The sequence below is a fragment of the Muscardinus avellanarius genome, assembly GCF_963383645.1.
Source record: "Muscardinus avellanarius genome assembly, chromosome: 1".
In the NCBI taxonomy this organism is placed as follows: domain Eukaryota; kingdom Metazoa; phylum Chordata; class Mammalia; order Rodentia; family Gliridae; genus Muscardinus; species Muscardinus avellanarius.
In genome coordinates, this window is record NC_137786.1 from 13,143,470 (window position 1) to 13,163,862 (window position 20,393).

At 47.9% G+C, this 20,393-nt stretch overlaps 1 protein-coding gene across 1 annotated transcript in view; it reads right to left on the reverse strand.

Moving 5' to 3' along the window:
* ANKH (ANKH inorganic pyrophosphate transport regulator) overlaps positions 1 to 20,145 on the reverse strand; it is a gene marked incomplete at its 5' end in the record, with an annotated part of 159,799 nt that extends 139,654 nt beyond the window's left edge. The window contains one exon of the mRNA XM_080712359.1: positions 20,050 to 20,145. Within this exon, the coding sequence (XP_080568485.1) occupies positions 20,050 to 20,145 (96 nt within the window). The remainder of the gene's footprint in view (positions 1 to 20,049) is intronic.
* Between the last annotated feature and the right edge of the window lie 248 nt (positions 20,146 to 20,393).

The following is a 20,393-nucleotide window of genomic DNA, read 5'->3' on the forward strand; positions in this document are numbered from 1 at the left end:
TACTCTATGTAGAACACTGTCACTATAGGGAAGAGAAGATTTATTATGGTGGAAATGTAAGTTATAAATCACGGTGATATGCTGAAAGGTCACTGGATTTACTTATGTCTCTCTCTCTTTTTACCCTCATTTCATTGCTTTACACCCCTAAAAACCCCCAAAAGTTCAACAAAACCCCCAAACCCTGAAGATGGAGATAAAAGAAAAAGAATACTTTCATGCCTACATGCTTTGTACCCCTGGAAAATAACAACAGCACACGCACTGGAATGCTATTTCTAAGCCAGCACAGCAGCACACACCTGGAACCGCAGTACTTGGGAGCTGCGACAGGAGGATTGTGGGTTCGAGGCCAGCCTGAGCAATTTAGCGAGACTCTCAACAACTTAGCAAGACCCTGTTTCAAAATGGAAAATAAAACCGGGCATGATGGTGCACGCTTGTGATCCTAGCATCTGGGATGCTGAGACAGGAGAATCCGGTTTGTGAGGCCCTCTGCAACTCAGTGAGACCATTTCAAATTTAAAAAATTTTAAATAAAAGAGCTGGGGGTATTGCTCAGAGGTAGAATGTCCCTGGGTTCCATCCCTAGTACTGAAAAAAAAAAAAGGAAGAAAGAAAATAGAAGCTGGGCATGGAGGCACATGCCTGTGATCCTAGAACTTAAGAGGCTGAGACAGGACGATGGCAGGTTCAAAGACAGCCTCAGCAAACAGTGAGACTCAGCAATCTAGGGAGACCTTGCCTCAAAACAAAATAGGGCTGGGGGCCAAGTGCAATGGCGCACGTTTGTAATCCCAGTACTTCGGAGGCTGAGACAGGATTGTAGGTTCTCGGCCAGCCTCGCTACTTAGGCCCTCTGCAATTCAGTGAGACCCTGTTTCAAAATAAAGAATTAAATATAGGGCTAGGGGTGTAGCTTGGAGGTAGAATGCCCCCTGGGTTCCATTCCCAGTTCTGCAAAAAAAGAAAAATAAATAGAGCTAGGAGTGTAGTCGAAAAGCAAAATGCCCCAAAGTTCAATTCCCAGTACAACTACAAAACAAAAAACAGAAAAATAGGGCTGGGGGTGTAGCTCAGAGGTAGAATGCCCCTGGATTCAATCCTTAGTACCAAAAAAAAAAAAAAAAAAAAGCGATTTCTCCATTTGGGGAGATCAAGTAGTGACATGTCCACGGCACGGTCTTGAGCCACTAGAAGACTGATTGTTTTGTACTCTCCTCCAGTCTGGGTTGAAAACTTTCTTTTAGAAGCCCCACTATCACCTCGATGGCAAATCTATGCCCCACTTTCTAAGGTGTAACTTTTGCAAAAAAAAAAAAAAAAAACCTGAATGAACTCCATTCCATTTCAAGAATAATTTGGCTTATGTCGAATAGCCTGTATTGATATCATACTAGGGGAAACCTCAAACAGCACTATGGAAATGTTGCCAGGGTTATGGAGCCAATGATTTGCTGGCTTCCAAAAGGAAACACTGGTTTTAAAACGATCCAGAACAAGTAGGTATCACTGTTCTGGGTAGAGAGAGAGTACAGAGGTTTTAGTTTACAAAACAGAGTTATGTTTTAAAAACATATCACAAGCCGGGCACGGTGGCGCACGCTTGTAATCCCAGCATCTGGGAGGCTGAGACAGGAGGATTGTGGTTCGTGGATGGCCTCAGCTACTTAGTGAGGCCCTTTGCAATTCCGTGAGACCCTGTTTCAAAATAAAGAATAAAAATTGGACTGGGGGAGTAACTCGGAGGTAGAATGCCCCTGAGTTCAGTCCCTAGTAACGCGCGCAAAAAAAAAAAAAAAGCAAACAAACAAACAAAAAACAAACCACATCTCTCATTTACTTCTGTCCTTTTCCCTCTGGACCCAGCCTCTACATTACTCCCTAAGAAGCCGGCACACACCAGAGAGCACCTTTGTTCTGAGCGGATTTGGACGCAGGTAAGTTATACTTTCCAGATACCTTTTGTCTTTCATCATGTCATCTGGATTTGGAGTGAGAAAGTGTTCAGGTTCTATTTTGACCACGCTCCTTCCCTTTGCGTGATGGTAAGTGACACAACGTCGGACTCCTTCACCAAAGGGTCCCCCACAAAGTTAACTACACACGGCGGCCAGAACGCTGACGTCCAGGGCTCCCTGCGTGGAAATCACTGCAGCTGATCTGCTCCGACCTCCACAGACGAAGCGGCGGCGAGGCGGGCGCGCTGAGTCTTACTGCGGCGTCGTTCTGCGTTCAGGCCCCATGGCTACCACAGACAACGCGGTCTGACCAGTGACGCGGCACAGTGAAGGCTCGTGGCGCAGCCACAGCCCCTGCTGATGCCTCCGAGCGCACGGCGCTCCCTCCGGCCGGGACGCACAGCTAGCGCTGCTGGCTCGCGCCAACGCCATTCCTCACGTCGGTGTGTCTGCCTACGTGAACCTCAGTTGCACAAGCAACTGCCTTCGGAGCGGCTCACAAGCTGGCACATCAAGTCCAGGCCACCGCTCAGACACCCCACCTGGCTCCAGATCCCACACAGAGAAGCTCCTTCCACCCTGGGTAGGAGGGAGCTGTCACCCCTACAGTCACGTGACATCGGTCTCCCTGTCACACACCCTGAGCTTAATGTGTTCAGGAAAACATCCACTAAACTCAGCTTGTTGTCCCTCCACTTAAGAGGGGAGACCGTGCCCCTAATAGAAGACAGGGACCTCCACGCTGACCTTGACACAATTGTATTTGGTAGCTTGAATCTCTAGGCATCCCTTTTATTTCATGCATTTAACGCATTCAAGTCCTTCTAAAGTCCCTACTGTGTGCTCAGTTCTACAGGAGAGAAGCAGGAGACAGGGACATAAGGCAGCATCGCAGCAGCTCTACCCTCAGGGTCATGGGAAGGCGGGGTAGACCAAGATGGAGGTACCGTGTGCCTCCGGGAGGGGTTGGGGTTGGGAGGGATGGACTCGATGCCTCTCTCTGCCTCCTCTGCAGCCGCTGCTAGGAAGAGGAAAGGAATTCATCACAGTGGCAACTTCATCTGAATCTAATGAATGCATGCAAGGAAAAAAACTCTTTAAAACAGACCTGATTTATGAGAAGGTGCTGAAAAGCAGGTAAGCTGCGCTGCCTGCCAGAGGCACAGCCAACTTAAGCAGGGGGAGGGGGCACGGCAAGTATTTTTTTCACCTGAAGATTAGATTTGAAGACGGCTCTACTGAGAGTATGGATAAGCAAAAGAACCTGTGCTCAAGTTAGTTTAGGGGAGGGCAGAGGGTACGGGGAGAGGCTCCAGGACTTTAGACTGCACCAATGATTACTGATCCCACAGAAAAAAAAGATATGTCCTTCCCAGCCAGGCGTGGTGGCACACGCTTGTAATCCCAGCATCCGGGAGGCTGAAACTGGAGGAGCGAGGTTCGAGGACAGCCTCAGCTACTTAGTGAGGCCCTCTGCAACTTAGTGAGACCCTGTTTCAAAATAAAGAATAAAAAATAGGGCAGGGGGTGTAGCTCAGAGGTCGAATGCCCCTCGGTTTCATTCCCGCCCCCCCAGACCCACAAAAAAAAGAGAGAGAGAGAAAAAATGTCCTTCCCATGCAAAGGACAAAATGCACATCCCTTTCTCAGACCCACTCTCCCCCAGACACACCCCATCCTCACAGGGAAGCAGGGGCCCTGGCCTCCCCCCCACCCGGGGTCCATCCAAACCACCGCAGGAGGGCCAGAGGCCCCTCCACACATCCTCTGGATTCCAAGTCTTGTCAAGATCCCCACGGGCTGGTCTACACTCATCTCTCAGTGTGAGTTTTCAAATGATGGCAGTCAGAGCCGAGTCCCGTGCATCCAGAGACCTTCAGGTTTTAAATTAATCCAGTCTCGCCGGGCATGGTGGCGCACGCTTGTAATCCCCGCGCTTGGGAGGCTGAGACAGGAGGATCGCACAGGTTCGAAGCCAGCCTCAGCTACTTAGTGAGGCTCTCAGCAACTTAGTGAGACCCTGTTTCCAAATAAATTATAAAATAGGGCTGGGGATGTAGACCAGAGGAAAGCCCCTGGGTTCCACCCCCAGTACCAAAAAAAAAAAAAAAAAATTAATCCAATCTCTAAGGCCCTTGGTGCCAAACTACCCCCCAAAACCGCCATCATCCGCCTCACATTCTGATTAAACCAACTGTTCTTTTTTTTGTGGGGGTCTGGGGTTGGAACCCAGGGGCATTCGACCTCCGGGCTACACCCCCTGCCCTATTTTTTATTCTTTATTTTGAAACCAGGTCTCACTGAGTTGCAGAGGGCCTCACTAAGTAGCTGAGGCTGTCCGCGAATCCAACCACGATCCTCCAGTCTCAGCCTCCCAAATGCTGGGATTACAAGCGTGCGCCACCACACCCGGCTAAACCAACTGTTCTTAAAGACACGAACAATAACCGTTTTCAATAATACCACTCCCCCCAAAGACAACTACTCAGCGTGCTTTTTCTCCTGCTCCTCATTGCAAATCTATAATACTGTAAAAACATTGGGGAGCCTACAATCCTAACAGTTTATAACATCATTTTTATAGGAAAATGCATTCCAAATGAATTTTATGTGGCTAATACCAAGCTGTAGATAATACTAAATAAATAAAAAAAAACATAAAAATAAACCTTCTAAGGTTAGTCTACTCCCAACTGTTTACAAAGCAAACAGCAGTTAATATAGAGACAGAGCCAACCCAGGCGCCTGGCACATTCAATCCCAGGCGCAGCTCCCCGCTGTCACCAGGCACCTGGTCCAGCTGCAACGTTCCCCTTAGCAGAGCATGCTCCTGCAGATGAATCCGCTTCCAGGCCTAATGGATTCCCGCTGCAAATATTCATAAACAGTTTTGAATTTTCCATATCATTATTTCATTAAGGCAAATGGCTGGGAACTGACTGTATTATAATAAAGAACTTTTATATTTTAAATGAATAAATGAATATTCATAGAGTTTGCATGTAGGTAAAAAGGAGCCCTGAAAGGGCTTCAATTTACATAGAACGTACTGACATAGCTGCAGGAAGAGAGAGAGATCCAGATACCAAGTATTTATTGTAACTCCTGTTGTTCATAAGTTTTATTCTTTTATTTATGTATTTATTTTTTTGTGGTACTGGGGGTGGAACCCAGAGGCTTTCTACCTCCGGGCTATACTCCCAGACCTATTTTATATTTTATTTGGAAACAGGGTCTCACTGAGTTGCTGAGAGCCTCACTCAGTAGCTGAGGCTGGCTTCGAACCTGTGCGATCCTCCTGTCTCAGCCTCCCAAGCGCAAGGATTACAAACGTGTGCCACCATAAGTTTTATCCTTTTAGGCATGCAATTTAAACCATTTCAGAGCTGGGTATGCTCATAATCCCAGCATTTGGGAGGCTGAAACAGGAGGATCGTGGTTCCCGGCCAGCCTCAGCTAATTAGTGAAGCTCTTTGTAACTCAGTGGGACCCTGTTTCAAAATAAAGAATAAAAAGTAGGGGTGGGTGTGTAGCTCAGAGGTAGAATGTCCCTAGGTTCCATCCTCAGTACTACAAACAAACAACAACAACAAAAAAAACACTTTGGTACCCTGCTAACCAACTTAATGATGGCTGAACAGGGCCCTCACCTGAAACTTTTAAGATCTGGTGATGCTGGGCGTGGTGGCGCACGCTTGTAATCCCAGCATTTGGGAGGCTGAGACAGGAGATCGTGGTTCATGACCAGCCTCAGCTACTTAGTGAGGCCCTTGCAACACAGTGAGACCCTGTTTCAAAATATAGAATAAAAAATCGGGCTGGGAGTGCAGCTCGGAGGTAGAACACCTCTGGGTTCCATCCCCAGTACCGAAAAAACAAAAAAACAGTTCGGTACCCTGCTAACAAACGTAATGATGGCTGAACAGAGCCCTCTCCCGGCACTTGTAAGATCTGGTGGCGCCGTCGCCGCCGGCTGGTTACCATAGCAGCCCCCACTTGGTCGCCTCGCCTGAGTCTCAACTCCCTCTAATTCAACAGCCACCCCGAAACCAAAATTACCCATCACATGCAAAGGAGCACGCCACACCCTACTCAAAACCCTCCCTTCTCCTCTCCGCTCAAGGCTAAACTCAGCTTCCCGAATGGCCCTCCCCACCCCACACCTCCTGCCACCCTCCTGGTCCGCTTCCAGCTCTGAGCACACCAAGCACCCTCCTCCGCGGGAACCCTCTTGCTTTCTCCACTAGGAGCACACCCCTCCATTCAGGCCTTAGCTTGAAGGGAATCCCTAATCTTGAGGATAAGTTAAGGGTACTTCCTATTTTTTTAGTACTGAAAGTTAAACCCAGAGGCATTCGCCCTCTGTGCTTCACTCTCAACTATTTTATTTTTGAAACAGGGTCTCACTAAGTAGCTGAGGCCGGCCTCGAACCTGCAATCCTCCTATCTCCGCCTTCCAAGTATTGGGATTACAGGTGTGTGCCACCACACCCAGCTAAGGGCTCTTCCTATAAGATTCTGGAGCCAACTCCTCAGTCAGCCCTGATTCCATTACGTGGTGCGTGTCTGCAGGCCTCCTTGCCCCTAGACAGACGCTCCTGATGGTGCCAATTGTCCTGTTTCTTGTCTCCCTTTATGCTTGTTTGAGATGGCCTCTTTCTATATTGCCCAGTCTGGCCTCAGACTCTTGGGCTCAAATGATCCTCCTGCCTCAGCCTCTCAAGTAGCTGGGACTGACTACAGGTGCGTACCACCACACCTGGCTTCCAGACTCTGTTTTCAGTAACTAGAACTGCTGGGACGTCTTAGACAGGTGTCTAAGAGGCATCTGATACACAAATGAGTTCAAGAGTGCACTCCTGGAGCCTGGCGTGGTGGTGGCATCCGCTAGTAATCCCAGGACTTGGGAGGCTGAGACAGGAGAACTGCGTTTGTGGCCAGCCTCAGCTAACTTAGGCCCTCTGCAACTTAGTGAGAACCTGTTTCAAAATAAAGAATAAGCCGGATGTGGTGGCAACATGCTTGTAATCCCCACGCTTGGGAGGCTGAGACAGGAGGATCGCGCAGGTTCGAAGCCAGCCTCAGGTGGCTTAAGAGACCCTGTTTCCAAATAAAATATAAAATAGGTCTGGGAGTGTAGCCCGGAGGTAGAAGGCCCCTGGGTTTCACCCCCAGTACCACCAAAAATAAAACAATAAAAAATAAAGTGTGAGGGATACATAGCTCAGAGGTAGAATGCTCCTGGAACCTATCCCCTGTACTGAAAAATATTATTGACAAAATCGACAAAGGTTTAGATCTACTTGTTTGTCTAGGCTCTAAAGGGGTCGATGGTATACCATAGCCATCCTACTGCCAACCTTCCATCAAACAGCAACCTATAATGAAAAGAAATTTAAATATAACCTATCATTTCAGATGTTGTTGTTGTTGTTGTTGTTGTTTGTTTTTTGGTGGTATTGGGGTTCCTGGAAGCCCTTCTACCTCCGGGCTACACTCCCAGGCCTATTTTATATTTTTGAAACAGGGTCTCTTATGCCAGCGTGGCTGGCTTTGAACCTGCGCGATCCTCCTGTCTCCTCCTCCCAAGCGCGGGCTTTACAAGCGTGCGCCACTGCACCTGGCTTATAACCTATCATTTCAAAAACCACGTCACTTAAATCCTAGAAACTCAAATTTTAAAAAAATTACGGAGAAAACCCAATCTCAAATGTCTTTTCCCCAAAGTAAAAAATAAGTAGCGGCATGCTGGCATGAATGCTGTGAAATCCAAGCATTGTCACTTGCGGGCTTCTGTGTGCCCTGACCCAGCTGGCTCCACTTTAAGAAATCCCCTAATGCAGATCCCTGAATGAAGACAAAGCAAAAAAAATCAGCCCAGAATGTGCACAAATGAACAGGTGCAGCAGCCGCACGCCGGGCTGAGTCTGAGCCATCCTGACGCTCAGCCCTTCTTGCTGCTCCAACTATTTCTGCACCTGCCTGTTTGGGCCACATCCCAACCCTGTCTCTACCACCTGACAGCTGGGGGAGCTTCTGAGTCCCAGAGGTTACAGTTTTGTGCTCAAGGTCACAGGACCAGTGGGTGCAGACAGAGGTCAAATCCAGGGATCCTGACTAGGAGTAGGGGTTTTCTCTCACCGCTGGGAGCACTGGGAGCACGGGGACACAGTTCACTCCTGCAGCAGCAGAAGCCTTTCCCACCCCTCTTCCTGCCCCCTTTTCTTCAAGGTAGACCCCAAGTGCCAGGGCCAGGGAAAAGGGAGACGCCACGGTCGGCAGAGTCGGAGAGATAGACCGTTTCCACCTGAACGTCTAACCACAGAGGACTGCTTAAATAAATGATGACATATCCTGGTGATAGAATTCTAGAACCATCAATCATCACATTTCAAATGATATTTAGTTGCTTTGGTGGGAGGCACTAGGGACTGAACCCAGGGGCGTTTGATCTCCAAGCTACATCTCCAGCTCGCTTTCTCTCTCTCTCTCTCTCTCTCTCTCTCTCTCTCTCTCTCTCTCTCTTATGTGTGGTGCTACAGATTGAACCCAGAAGCATTCAACCTCTGAGCTAGTCCCCCAGCCTAATTTTTTACTTTTTTTGTGTGTGGTACTGGGGATGGAATCCAGGAGAATTCTACCTCCATGCTACACCCCCAGCCCTATTTTCATTCTTTATTTTAAAACAGGGTCTCATTGAGTTGCAGAGGGCCTCACTAAGTAGCTGAGGCTGGCCATGAACTATTACCCTCCAGTCTCAGCCTCCCAAATGCTGGAATTACAAGCATGCGCCATCACCCCTGGTTACTCTTTATTTTTAAACAGGGTCTCACTAAATTGCCCATGATCCTTCTGTCTCAGCCTCCCACATACTGAGATTATAAGCATGTGCCACCATGCCCAGCTCCAAGCCCTATCTTTATTCTTTATTTTGAAACAATATCTCATTAAGTTGCAGAAGGTCTCACTGAGTAGCTAAGGCTGGCCACAAACCTGTGATCCTCCTGCTTCAACCTCCCAAGTACTGAGATTACAAGTGTGCGCCACCACTACACCTGGCTTAGCCTCTCTTTATTTTTATTTTGAAATAGGGACTCCCTAGGTAATGAGTCTCACAGTTGCTGAAGCTGTCCTTGAACCCACAAACCTCCTGCTCAGCCTCCCAAGTACTGAAATTACAAATGGATGCCACCAAATGAATATTCAAATGAATATTCAAATCAAGAGAAACTGCCCATGAAGTCAAGTGGGAAATGGTTACAATTGTGTTTAAAGTACATGCACAGAAAGAGATGGAAAGCATTGGCACTAAAACAAGGTACAGCAGCCGGGCGTGCGGGCGCGCGCTTGTCATCCCAGCACTCCGGAGGCCGGGACAAGAGGATCGCGGTTCCCAGAGAGCCTCGGCTACTTAGTGAGGCCCTCTAAAACTTAGTGAGACCCTGTTTCAAAATAAAGAATAAAAAATAGGGCAGGGGTGTAGCTCAGAGGTCGAATACCCCTGGGTTTCATCCCCAGACCTGCAAAAAAAAAAAATAAGATACAGATCTCTAGGTGGTGGGCCTGCCTAAGATTCTCATTTTCGTGTGTGTGTGTGTGTGTGTGTGTGTGTGTGTGTGTGTTACTAGAGGACTGAACCCAGGGGCATTCTACCTCTGAGCTACACCCCCAGCCATATTTTATTCTTTATTTTGAGAAGGGCCTCACTAAGTAGCTGAGGCTGGTTGTGAACCTGTGATCCCCAGGTCTCAGCCTCCCAACTAAGCCTCAGCTGTACTAAGGATGGAACCCAGGGGCAATCTACCTCCAAGCTACACCCCTAGCCCTAGTTTTTATTCTTTACTTTGAAACAGGTTTTCACTGAGTTGCAGAGGCCTCCCTAAAACTGGGATTGCAAATGTGCCACCACACCCAGTTTAGTTTTTTATTTCTTTACTTTTATTTTTGGTGGTACCGGGGTTCCTGGAAACCCTTCTACATCCAGGCTACACTCCCAGACCTATTTTATACTTTTTATTTGGAAATAGAATCTCTTAAGCCAGAGAGGCTGGCTTTGAACCAGCGGGATCCTCCTGTCCCTGCCTCCCAAACAAGGAGACTACAAACCTGGGTTCTTTTTTTTTTTTTTTTAATGCAGATCCTCAGCAGAAGTAAGACAAAAGGCAAAGATGGGAGGATCAGGATCAAGGACAGCTTTAGCAAGTGTAGAGACGCATCAACCTAGTGAGACCTTGTTTCAAAATAAAAGTCAAATTAGACTGGGGCTGTAGCAAAAAGGTAGAATGGCCTGGGGTTCAATCCCCAGTACTACCAAAAAAAAAAAAAAAAAAAGAGACAAAAGGAGACACCATAGGCTTTTCCATTAAACTTATGAGGTTAATTTAAAATTTTTTAATTTGGAAAATATACATAACAGCCGGGCATGGTGGTGAATGGGGCCAGCCTCAGCTACTTAGGCCCTTTGCAGCTCAGTGAGACCCTGTTTCAAAATAAAGAATAAAAAATAGGTCTGGGGGTGTAGCTCGGAAGTAGAATGCCCCTGGGCTCCATCCCCAATACCAAACAAATAAATAGGACTGAGATGTAGCTCAGTGGTAGAGCTCCTGCTTAGCATGTTCAAGTCCTGGGTTCAAGTCTCAGAGGAAGGACAGGATAGGAGAGAGGGATGGATGGATGGATGGATGGATGGAATACCAGGGAACTTTCTGGGCTGAAAAAAATGTTCCATATTCTGACAACTGTGGATTATGCATGTGCCATTTGTCAAAACTCAAGGGCCTGTACACTTAAGAGCTGTAGGTTTCACTGAATGTAAATTACACTCAGCTTTTTAAAAAGGAAAGCAAAGCAATCCCCCCACTCTTCTCTGAAAGAAGACATACCAGGGTACAAAAAGAATTTGAGGGGAAAAAAAAGAAATTGTGCAATTCTGCTACCGACGCTCACCGCCATCACCTACATAGCTCTCCTGTGGGTCTCTGCTATGCCTGGAACTGAGCCCACGCTCCTTCCTATTCAGGGCGAAATGCCTGTTTGCTAGGAAGTTCTGGACGAACTACTCACAGCGCCAGGGCACCTGCCCAGGCTGAGGCAATCGCCCGCTAGGTGTGAGAGGGAGGCGGAATGCTCAGTGTGGGAGTGGCAATGCAGTGCAATGCTGCCTCTGGAGCCCTCGCCCATCCCACAGAAACAAGGTCTCTGCAAGGTTGTGAGAGGCACCGGCCACCTGCATGTGGCCTCTGAAGCAGGGAGGGTGATACCCGACTCCCTTATCAGGCAGGGTGCAAGCTAGCTTTCTGGTTACGGTGGCCCTGGGTTTGGCTAGAACTGTGAAGGAGCGTCATCTCTTTCTTATTAAGCACAACTGTGACTCTCCTTTGCACTGTTGGTCTTTAGAAAATGTCAAGTTTAAAGCCGGGCGTGGTGGCGCACGCTTGTAATCCCAGCATTCGGGAGGCTGAGACCGGAGGATCGCGGTTCGCAGACAGCCTCAGCTATGTAGTGAGGCCCTCTGCAACTCAGTGAGACCCGGTTTCAAAATAAAGAATAAAAAATAGGGCAGGGGGTGTAGCTCGGAGGTAGAATGCCCCTGAGTTCCATCCCCAGACCCGCAAAAAAAAAAAAAAAAAAAGTCAAGTTTAGGCCACACATCGCGGGAAGCCTTGTGTCCACGTCATGGTGGATTTCCTTCCAAGCCATTCAGGGTGCTTGCCTGCAATCCCAGTACTTAGGAGGCTGGGGGGAGAGGATCAAAGGTTCAAGGACAACCTCAGCAAGTACTAACTAGTGAGTCACTGTTTCCAAACAAAAAATAAAATAAGGCTGGGGGTATAGCTCAGAGGTAGAATGGCCCTGGGTTCAATCCCCAGCACCACACGCACACACAAAAGATATCCAGAAGTTAAAAATGCTTAATATAATCTGCTTTTTCAGATTCTCTACATTAAAGGCGTGACCCAGTGGCCAAGAGCTCTTGGGGTGTTTATGGGGCAGGGTGAAATAAGTTCTTATCATCTTAAAAAGAGCCTTTTGAACACAAAACAGCCACACCTAAGCCAAAGGCAAATTGGGATGGCAGCCGGGACTCAAATGCTTCCCTAGAGCTTTGTAACAGGGCATTCTCTAACCACTGCGGGCTCTGAGAGGCTGGCCGACGTCAAGACAACCACCTGAACTATCAGCGCTCACAGCTTCACAGGACTGCAGAACCCGAGAGCTTCCAGACAAAACAGTGCCCAAATAAGCTGCCTTTACTTCTCACATTCTCAGGAACTGCAAGCCCGAGGCGGACCTCTGTCCTCCTCCTCCTTGCTCCATCTCGCTCATCAACCTACCAGCGCACGCTGGGCTTCCAGTCACTTCATTCCAGCTAAATGTCCTGTGCGGTCTTGGCTTTGAAACTTCCTATCCAGAGAATCACACTCTTTACCCCTCCCCCCAGCCCATCCTGTGCAGGTGGGAGGGTCTGAGGGGACCAGGAGGTGTCAAGGGCTGAGCCTGGAGGTGTGGGGATGGCACCTCTGCCTTCTGTGCTCCAGGATAAGGACCTGCACCCCTCCTCAGTCCCCCAAAGCTGGGGACCGTGATATCACCCCACGCTGGTAAGAAAACTGCAGAATCTTGCCAAACATGTGACCTCTGTACAGAAAAGCAGTCAACTCACAGGGCCAACAATGTCACAATCAATGAAAGTCATGCCAAAGGAGTCCTATGAAAACTATTAAAAATCTACACACCAGGCCAGGCGTGGTGACGCACGCTTGTAATCCCTGCACTTGGGAGGCAGAGACAGGAGGATCGCGCAGGTTTGAAGCCAGGTGCGTGCTGGCTTAGGAGACCCTGTTTCCAAATAAAAATGTAAAAATAGGTCTGGGAGTATAGCCTGGAGGTGGAAGGGCTTCCAGGAACCCCAGTACCACCAAAAAAAAAAAAAAAAAATCCACACACCAGCCAGGCATGGTGGTGCATGCTTGTAATCCCAGCATTTGGGAGGCTGATTGCCTCAGATACTTAATGAGGCCCACTGTGACTCAATGAGACCCCTGTTTCAAAATAAAGAATAAAAAAATTGGGCTTGGGATGTAGCTCGGAGGTAGAATGCCCCTGGGTTGCATCCCCAGTACGGAGAAAAAAAACCTATACACCAGCCAGGCGGTACTATGCGTCTGTAATCTCAGTGGTACAGTTGTCTGAAGCAGGATTATCCCATTTTAGAGCCGAACCTTAGCCAGACCGCATCTCTCAAAAGAAAAAGGGTTGGGAACGTAGCTCAGTGATAGAGGGCCACTGGGTTCAATGTCTAGATTTAAAAAAAAAATTAAAAATAGCAAGGACTTGTGAGCTAACTTAAAGCAAAGTGTACTTCTCTGGCCAGACGTGGTGGCGCACGCTTGTAATCCCAGTGCTTGAGAGGCTGAGAAGGAAGATCGCAGGTTTGTGGCCAGCCTCAGCTACTTAGTGAGGCCTTCTGCAACTTAGTGAGGCCCTGTTTCCAAATAAAAAATAAAATAGGGCTGGGGGTGCAGCTTGGAAGTAGAATGCCCCTGGGTTCAATCCTAAGGGCCATAAAAAAAAAAATGTGCTTCCCTACTTAGAGTAGAGCTAGTCAATCTGTCCTAAGGACTTAATGCCATTTCCTGAACCGGATACATAGGCTGTTTTTAGGTAACTTTGTATGAGAACAAATACCCTCTTAGCTCTGACAAATAACCAAGTTATCTGCCTTCCCCCAATGAACTTTAAAAATACTTTTGGAGCCCAGCGTGGTAGCACACACATACAACCCGAGGCTAAGACACGAAGGTCGCAGCTTCGAGGCCAGCCTCAGCAATTTAGCAAGCCTCTGTTTCGAAATAAAACATTAAAAGGGCTGGCATGTGTTCCCAGGTAGAATGCCCCGGGTTCAATCCCCAGTACCAAACTACAACAAAAACTGCACGGGACGGAGCAGCAGGCTTATGAAGTCGTGCATAAGCCTCCAGGCCGACTGGGGTACCTGCTCCACGTCGTCACTGCAGCGGGAGTGCCACTTGGTTGTTGAACTAGGAAATGGATGAAAGACCCCAAAACTGTGGGAAAAGAAAAACAAGCCACGAAAAACAAAACCCACGCTTGTGTGTCGATCGGTCCTGTCCCTCTGTAACCGGTGCTGTCCACTCTGATGACAGCATTCAGAGCATCTAGAGAGGGGATGCAGGCGGCACCACGGGATAGCCACGCCCACACGCCTCGTGTCCATCATCACGCCTCGCCACACCAGGCGCTTGGCTGGGCAGCGAGCACCTCGGCCAGCCTGGGAGGACACGCTGCTCCATTCCAGCCCCAGACCTCACTAAATAGCTGAGGCTATCCACAAACCGCGATCCTCCTGTTTCAGCCTCCCGAATACTGGGATTACACGCGTGCCCCGTCATGCCCGGCTAAGAAGCATGTTTCATAGCTAAAATAATGTTTAGAAACGGGGAAAAATTTTTTTGATCTGAGCCTGGTGTGGTGGATGGCTCAAGCTGGTAATCCCAGGACTTTGGAAGGCTGAGCCTGGAGGGTCTCAGGTTCAAGGCCAGTCTATGAAGTTGCTGTTACTAGAAAGAGGCGTGGACATGTCTCCATGTCTGAAGGACATGCTTGGGAAGAACCATTCGAACAAAGTAGTAGTTACGGTGGTCATTAAACCACCTGAGTAAGTCAACAAATGAGTAACCACAGGATTACACCTTTGAGGCTCTCTTGAAACCACCTGCTTACCTAAGTAATCCCAGAAGAAGCACTTTAAGCTTAGATGTATATCTAGAAAGGGGCGTGGGGACAACTGGCCCAGGGAGGTCACAGTGTCCTTCACTAAACCTGGGCGTGACCTCATTTTCTATGTATGAATGAGGAACTGAAATAGGCGCCAAAGAATGTCAGGCATAAAGCCCAAGGCAGTCAGAGCCTATTAACCACTTACTAGACAAAGATAGTCATTGAATCTTTGTATCACAAAAACAAACAAGAAACCTCAGGGTTTGGACAAGAAGATCACACTCCACGTGCCATACAGTCAAATAGCAGGCTACCATTTAAAAATCACGCTTCAATACTGCTAAATGACTTGGGAAAAAATGCACCTGTGTTCAATGGAACATTTTACACACACACACACACACACACACACACACACACACACACACACATTTCATCAAACATGTTAAAAAAAAAAAAAACGGTTAGCCAGAGATACCTGAATTATTAAAGGAGTTTTCCCTTTGGAGTGAAATTAGACATATTTTCCCACTTTTCAGTACTCGCCAAACTTCAAACAATTGGCATATACTATTTTGATAACTAGAAAAAATAATTCTTTTGAAATTTACCTTCCAGGTAAGCAATCCCAGTACTTGGGAAACAGAGACAAGGAGGATTGCAGGTTCGAGGCCAGCCTCAGCAAAGAGTGAGACTCATCAACCTAGTGAGATCCTGTTTCAAAATGAAAAGTAGACAGGGCTGAGGGTGTAGCTTGGAGGTGAAATGCCCCTGGGTTCAATTCCCAGTGCCCCCCACACACAAAAGAAATTTACCTCATTAATGTAGAATTGAGCTGGGAGTGGTGGCATACATGCCTGTAATCCCAGATATAAATATATAATTGTGTGTGTGTGTGTGTGTGTGTGTGTGTGTGTGTGTGTGTATGTATGTTGGAGGTGCTGGGGATTGAACACAAAGGCATTCTACCTCCCCTGGCCAATTTTATTTTGGGGTTTGAAACAGGGTCTCGATAAGGCAGGTCTCTAACCTGCCATCCTCCAGCCTCAGCAAGTCCCAAGTTCTGGGATTCTAGGTCTGCACCACCACACCCAGCAGGATTCTCTGATTATTATTACTCCAAGCAAACTCTGCCTGGGGGCAGGGGGGCTCCCAAGGCTCAGCCTGGATTCAGAGAGCCCCTCCCCAGGAAGGGGGGCTGCCGGAGACCACATCCACCCTCTCACTCCTATACTTTCTGGTCTAAGGGAAAACATTTGTTTGCTTTTGTTTATTTTTGAGGGGTCAGATGGTATATTTTTCTACTTCATAGACAGATACAATATTTATCAACCTCTCTTCTTAGGGCTTTTTTTTTTTCCTCTTTTTTCATTTTGTGACATTAATAATATGAAACCCTAAACCGGGCGTGGCGGCGCACGCTTGTAATCCCCGCGCTTGGGAGGCCGAGACAGGAGGATCGCGCAGGTTCGAAGCCAGCCTCAGCTACTTAGTGAGACCCTGTTTCCAAATAAAATATAAAATGGGTCTGGGAGTGTAGCCCGGAGGTAGAAAGCCTCTGGGTTCCACCCCCAGTACCACCAAAAAAAAAAAAAAAATAGGGCTAGGGGGTGTAGCTCAGAGGTAGAATGGCCCTGGGTTCCATACCCAGTAACACACAAAAAGGGGTACTTTTCTAAGTTGGAAAGGGTGGGCTGCAAAGCCAGGCATGGTGGCTCATGCTTGTAATCCCAGCATTCGGGAGGCTGAGACCAGAGGATCAAGGATGTGGTTTGCGGTTCGCGGACAGCCTCAGCTACTTAGTGAGGCCTCTGCAACTCAGTGAGACCCGGTTTCAAAATAAAGAATAAAAAATAGGGCAGGGGGTGTAGCTCGAAGGTCGAATGCCCCTGGGTTCCATTCCCAGACCCACAAAAAAAAAAAAAAGAAAGAAAGAAAAGAAAAAAAGGGTGGGCTGAGGAAACACATTAGCATTTATTTCTGTTACACATATCCAATATTTTGTGTGTGTGTGTGGTACTGGGGATGGAACCCAGGGGCATTCTATCTCTGGCCCAACTCTCATACCTAATAAATATATAATATATATATATATATATATATATATATATATTTTTTTTTTTTTTTAATTTGTAAACAGGATCTCACTAAGTTGCTGAGAACTTAAGTAGCTGAGGCTGGCTTCGAACCTGTGCAATCCTCCTGTCTCAGCCTCCCAAGTACTAGGATTATAAGCGTGCACCACCACACCCAATATCCAATAATTCTAACAATCCATTTGCAAAACTCTTCACACCCAAATACCTCCTCTGGTCTAGGAAGGATCTTGCTGGGCCTTCCAAATTCAGGGACCAATTCAGAGCCATCTGAATTCTGAACAGCATCACCTGACACACATTTCTTCCTAAGTGAAAACAACTGTAACTTTCAAAGTCTTTCCTGCAGAGCTATCTTTCTTTTTTTTTTTTAAGGAGGAAACTAAATAGGAAGGTACTGGCATTGAACCCAGTACCTCTGAGCTACACCCATAGCCCTTATTATTTATTTATTTTTAATTTTGAAACAGGGTCTTGCTAAGTGGCTGAGGCTAGCCTTGAACCTGCAATCCTCCTGTCTCAGCCTCCCAGGCACTGGGATTACAGGCGCACGCCACCACAGCTGGCTCCAATCCAGCTCTCTATGAACTTCTTGGTTACCAAGAAGTGACCTTGGTTACCCTTTCCGGGGAGTCGTCTGCATGACTGTCCTAGTCTGTGGAGTCTTTAACGTCCAAATGTTGAGATTAAATTTAGAGCTAAACTAGCTGAGTGTGGTGGAGCACATTTGTAATACCAGCTTTTAAGAGGCTGGGACAGGAGGATCTGGGTTTGAGGTCAGCCTCAGCTACTTAGTGAGGCCCTTTGCAACTCAGTAAGACCCTGTTTCAAAGAATAAAAAATAGGGCTACGGGTATAGCCTGGAGGTAGACTGCCCCTGGGTTCCATCCCTGGTACCAAAAAAAAAAAAAAAAAAATTAGAGTTAGTCTGAGAATCGGAAAAGCTAGAACTTTTCCCCAAATTTCTAGGAATCCGGGCAAATTTCATTGCGTAAACTTGGCTGGAGGAGGTGGGCAGCAGAGTGGGGAAGGGCCAGGGCGGGTGTGGGGGGAGCTTGAGCTCTGCCGTCACCACGGGCAAATAACTTGCCTCGCCTAGGCTTCACTTTAGAGTAAGCGCACACTCGGTGCTCTGTGAGTGGGAGACTCCTGCTTTAGATTCTCAGTCTGTAAAAATGAAGGTCAAAGGATAGTTCCAGATATAATTATCATCATGTGTTTTGCATACCTATAGGATCCTACAAACATTTATTTTTAGGTTATGCAATAATATATTCTTGGATTTTATTTTATTTTTTAGCACTGGGGACGGAACCCAAGGGCATCCTACCTCTGAGCTCTACCCCCAGTCCTTTTTATATTTTATTTTGAAACAAGGCCTCACTAAATTGCTGAGGCTGGCCTTGAACCTATGATTCCTACTGTCTCAGCCTCCCAGGTATGGCCACCACTCCTGGCTTATTCTTATTTTTTTCTATGGTACTTATGTTTAATATTAAAAAGCAAGTCATTTCTTTCTTTCTTTTTTTTTTTTTTTTGGTGCTGGGAATTTAACCCAGGGGCATTCTAACCTACGGGCCACCACCGCCAGCCTCTTTTTTTTTTTAAACCGGATCTCACTAAGTAGGGGAGGCTGGGCGTGAACCTGAGATCCTCCTAAATAAGGTTGTTCTATTCTATATTGCTATATGACTTTTTTTTTTAGGATAGAATCCATCCTACCCCCAACCTTTCAAATTATTGTCTCAACCACCAGGGGGAAGAAAAAAAAAAAGATAATAGGTTTTGCCAGAATAAATATCCCATAAGTGTGGGTTTCCTTTCTGACCAAGCTCTGAAATGACAGAGGAATCTACACACAACAGATAATGTACATGGAGAATATCAGGAAGATCTGGATAGACTGTTCCAAGGTTTCTTGGTAATCCACCCTCCACACACAGGCTAAGACTATTAATGTGCAATTCCTTCACCCCACCACATACATGCGGCTTACTCAACTTCCAGGGAAATCTTGCACAGAACAGGATTTTCATTCTAAAACTTCTGCCCATATTTTCTAAAGAAATAACACCTGATGCTTCTCATCCTGAAAACCCTCATGGGAGAAACACGTAAAATGCTTTGGCTATTCTTTTGTCCTTTGGCAAGTCGGAGACTTCAGAACTAGTCACGTTTGATTTTTAATTTTGCACTTTTTAATCATCTCCGCAGCATGAAGACCAGACATTGCATTACCTTTGGGCTCCTCCGTCACCCCTCCAGCTCTGGATATTGTAAATTACCGATAGAGAAATCATCCTCCACTGGGAGAGGCATTAATACACCTGCCCACTCGGCGGCAGGACCTACATGTGTCCGTTCTTCTAGTACTCAAAAAAATAAAAAATAAAAAATGAAAAACCTCGTAATGAATAAAAGAGCATTTACCCCAACTCCTTTGAAGCACAATAAAGAGGTTAAATGAACCAATGTGCAAAAGCAGGTGCACACTAGACATCTGAAAATAGCTGCGTCCCCCAATTCCCTCCTGGGCCTTAGCATGCAATCGTACCCCGCAGGAGGCCCTTCAAAGTGCTGGGTACCAATGCCTCGCTGCTGGGGAGCCTGCGGCGCTGGGTTGTCCATGACGCCACATGGAGAGAGCATAAGAAACAGACGAGAAGGCAACCTCAAACGCAAATGGTTCCCCTTCTTTAGTGGTCCAAGGGCGGGCGGGGCGGGGGGCACCCTAAAGTAGAGACAGCCCACGATCGACCTTACACGTTTGGGACACCCTTCCCTCGGCTGTATACAACTACAACAAAATTTAAATTGGAAGTACCTGGAAAATCAACTAGCAGACATTTATAAGATGAAAATCTCCCCCCCACCACCACCAACAACAACCACCCCACCGTGGATAAGGGCACTTAACCCCCAGCACTTAAGCCACCAGAGGCTGCTGGGGGAGTTGTAGACCCGCGGTTTACATAATCGCAAATTACATAATACTCTTCCAGTGCACTAAAAACCCTTCCATAGGTGAAGTTCACAGCGCCCGGTCTGGTACCATTTTCCAAAGGGAGTGGAAAAGTCTGCGGATTAACTGCGAGGGAGGGGGCCCGGGGCTGGGCGAGGCAGCGCGGACCCCGGCCCCGGGCTCCGGGACCGGGCGCGGGGAGCAGGTGGCGGCGGCCGGGGCGCAGGCCGGGTGCAGAACCGGGGCGCAGAGCCGGGGCGCAGAGCCGGGGCGCAGAGCCGGGGCTTACCTGCTCCCCGAAGTCGATGGCGATGTTGGTGATGCCCAGGGGCACCAGGAACCGGATCAGGGGCCAGTAGTGCGTGAGCGCCGGGAATTTCACCATAGTCCCCGCCGTGGGCTGACCCCACACTCATCTGCCGCGGCGGAGCGACGCTGGGGCCGGGCGGGCCGATCGGAGGCCGAGGACGGAGGCCGGGCGAGGCCGGGGGAGCCGGGGCGGCGGCGGCGGCGGCTCTAGCGAGCGACCGGCAAGCTCAAGTCCATCCCCGCTGCCCTCCCACACAACAAAGATCTGCCGGGAAAAAAAAGAGGAGGGACGGCGGCGGCGGCGGCGGCGGCGGGCTCGGCTGA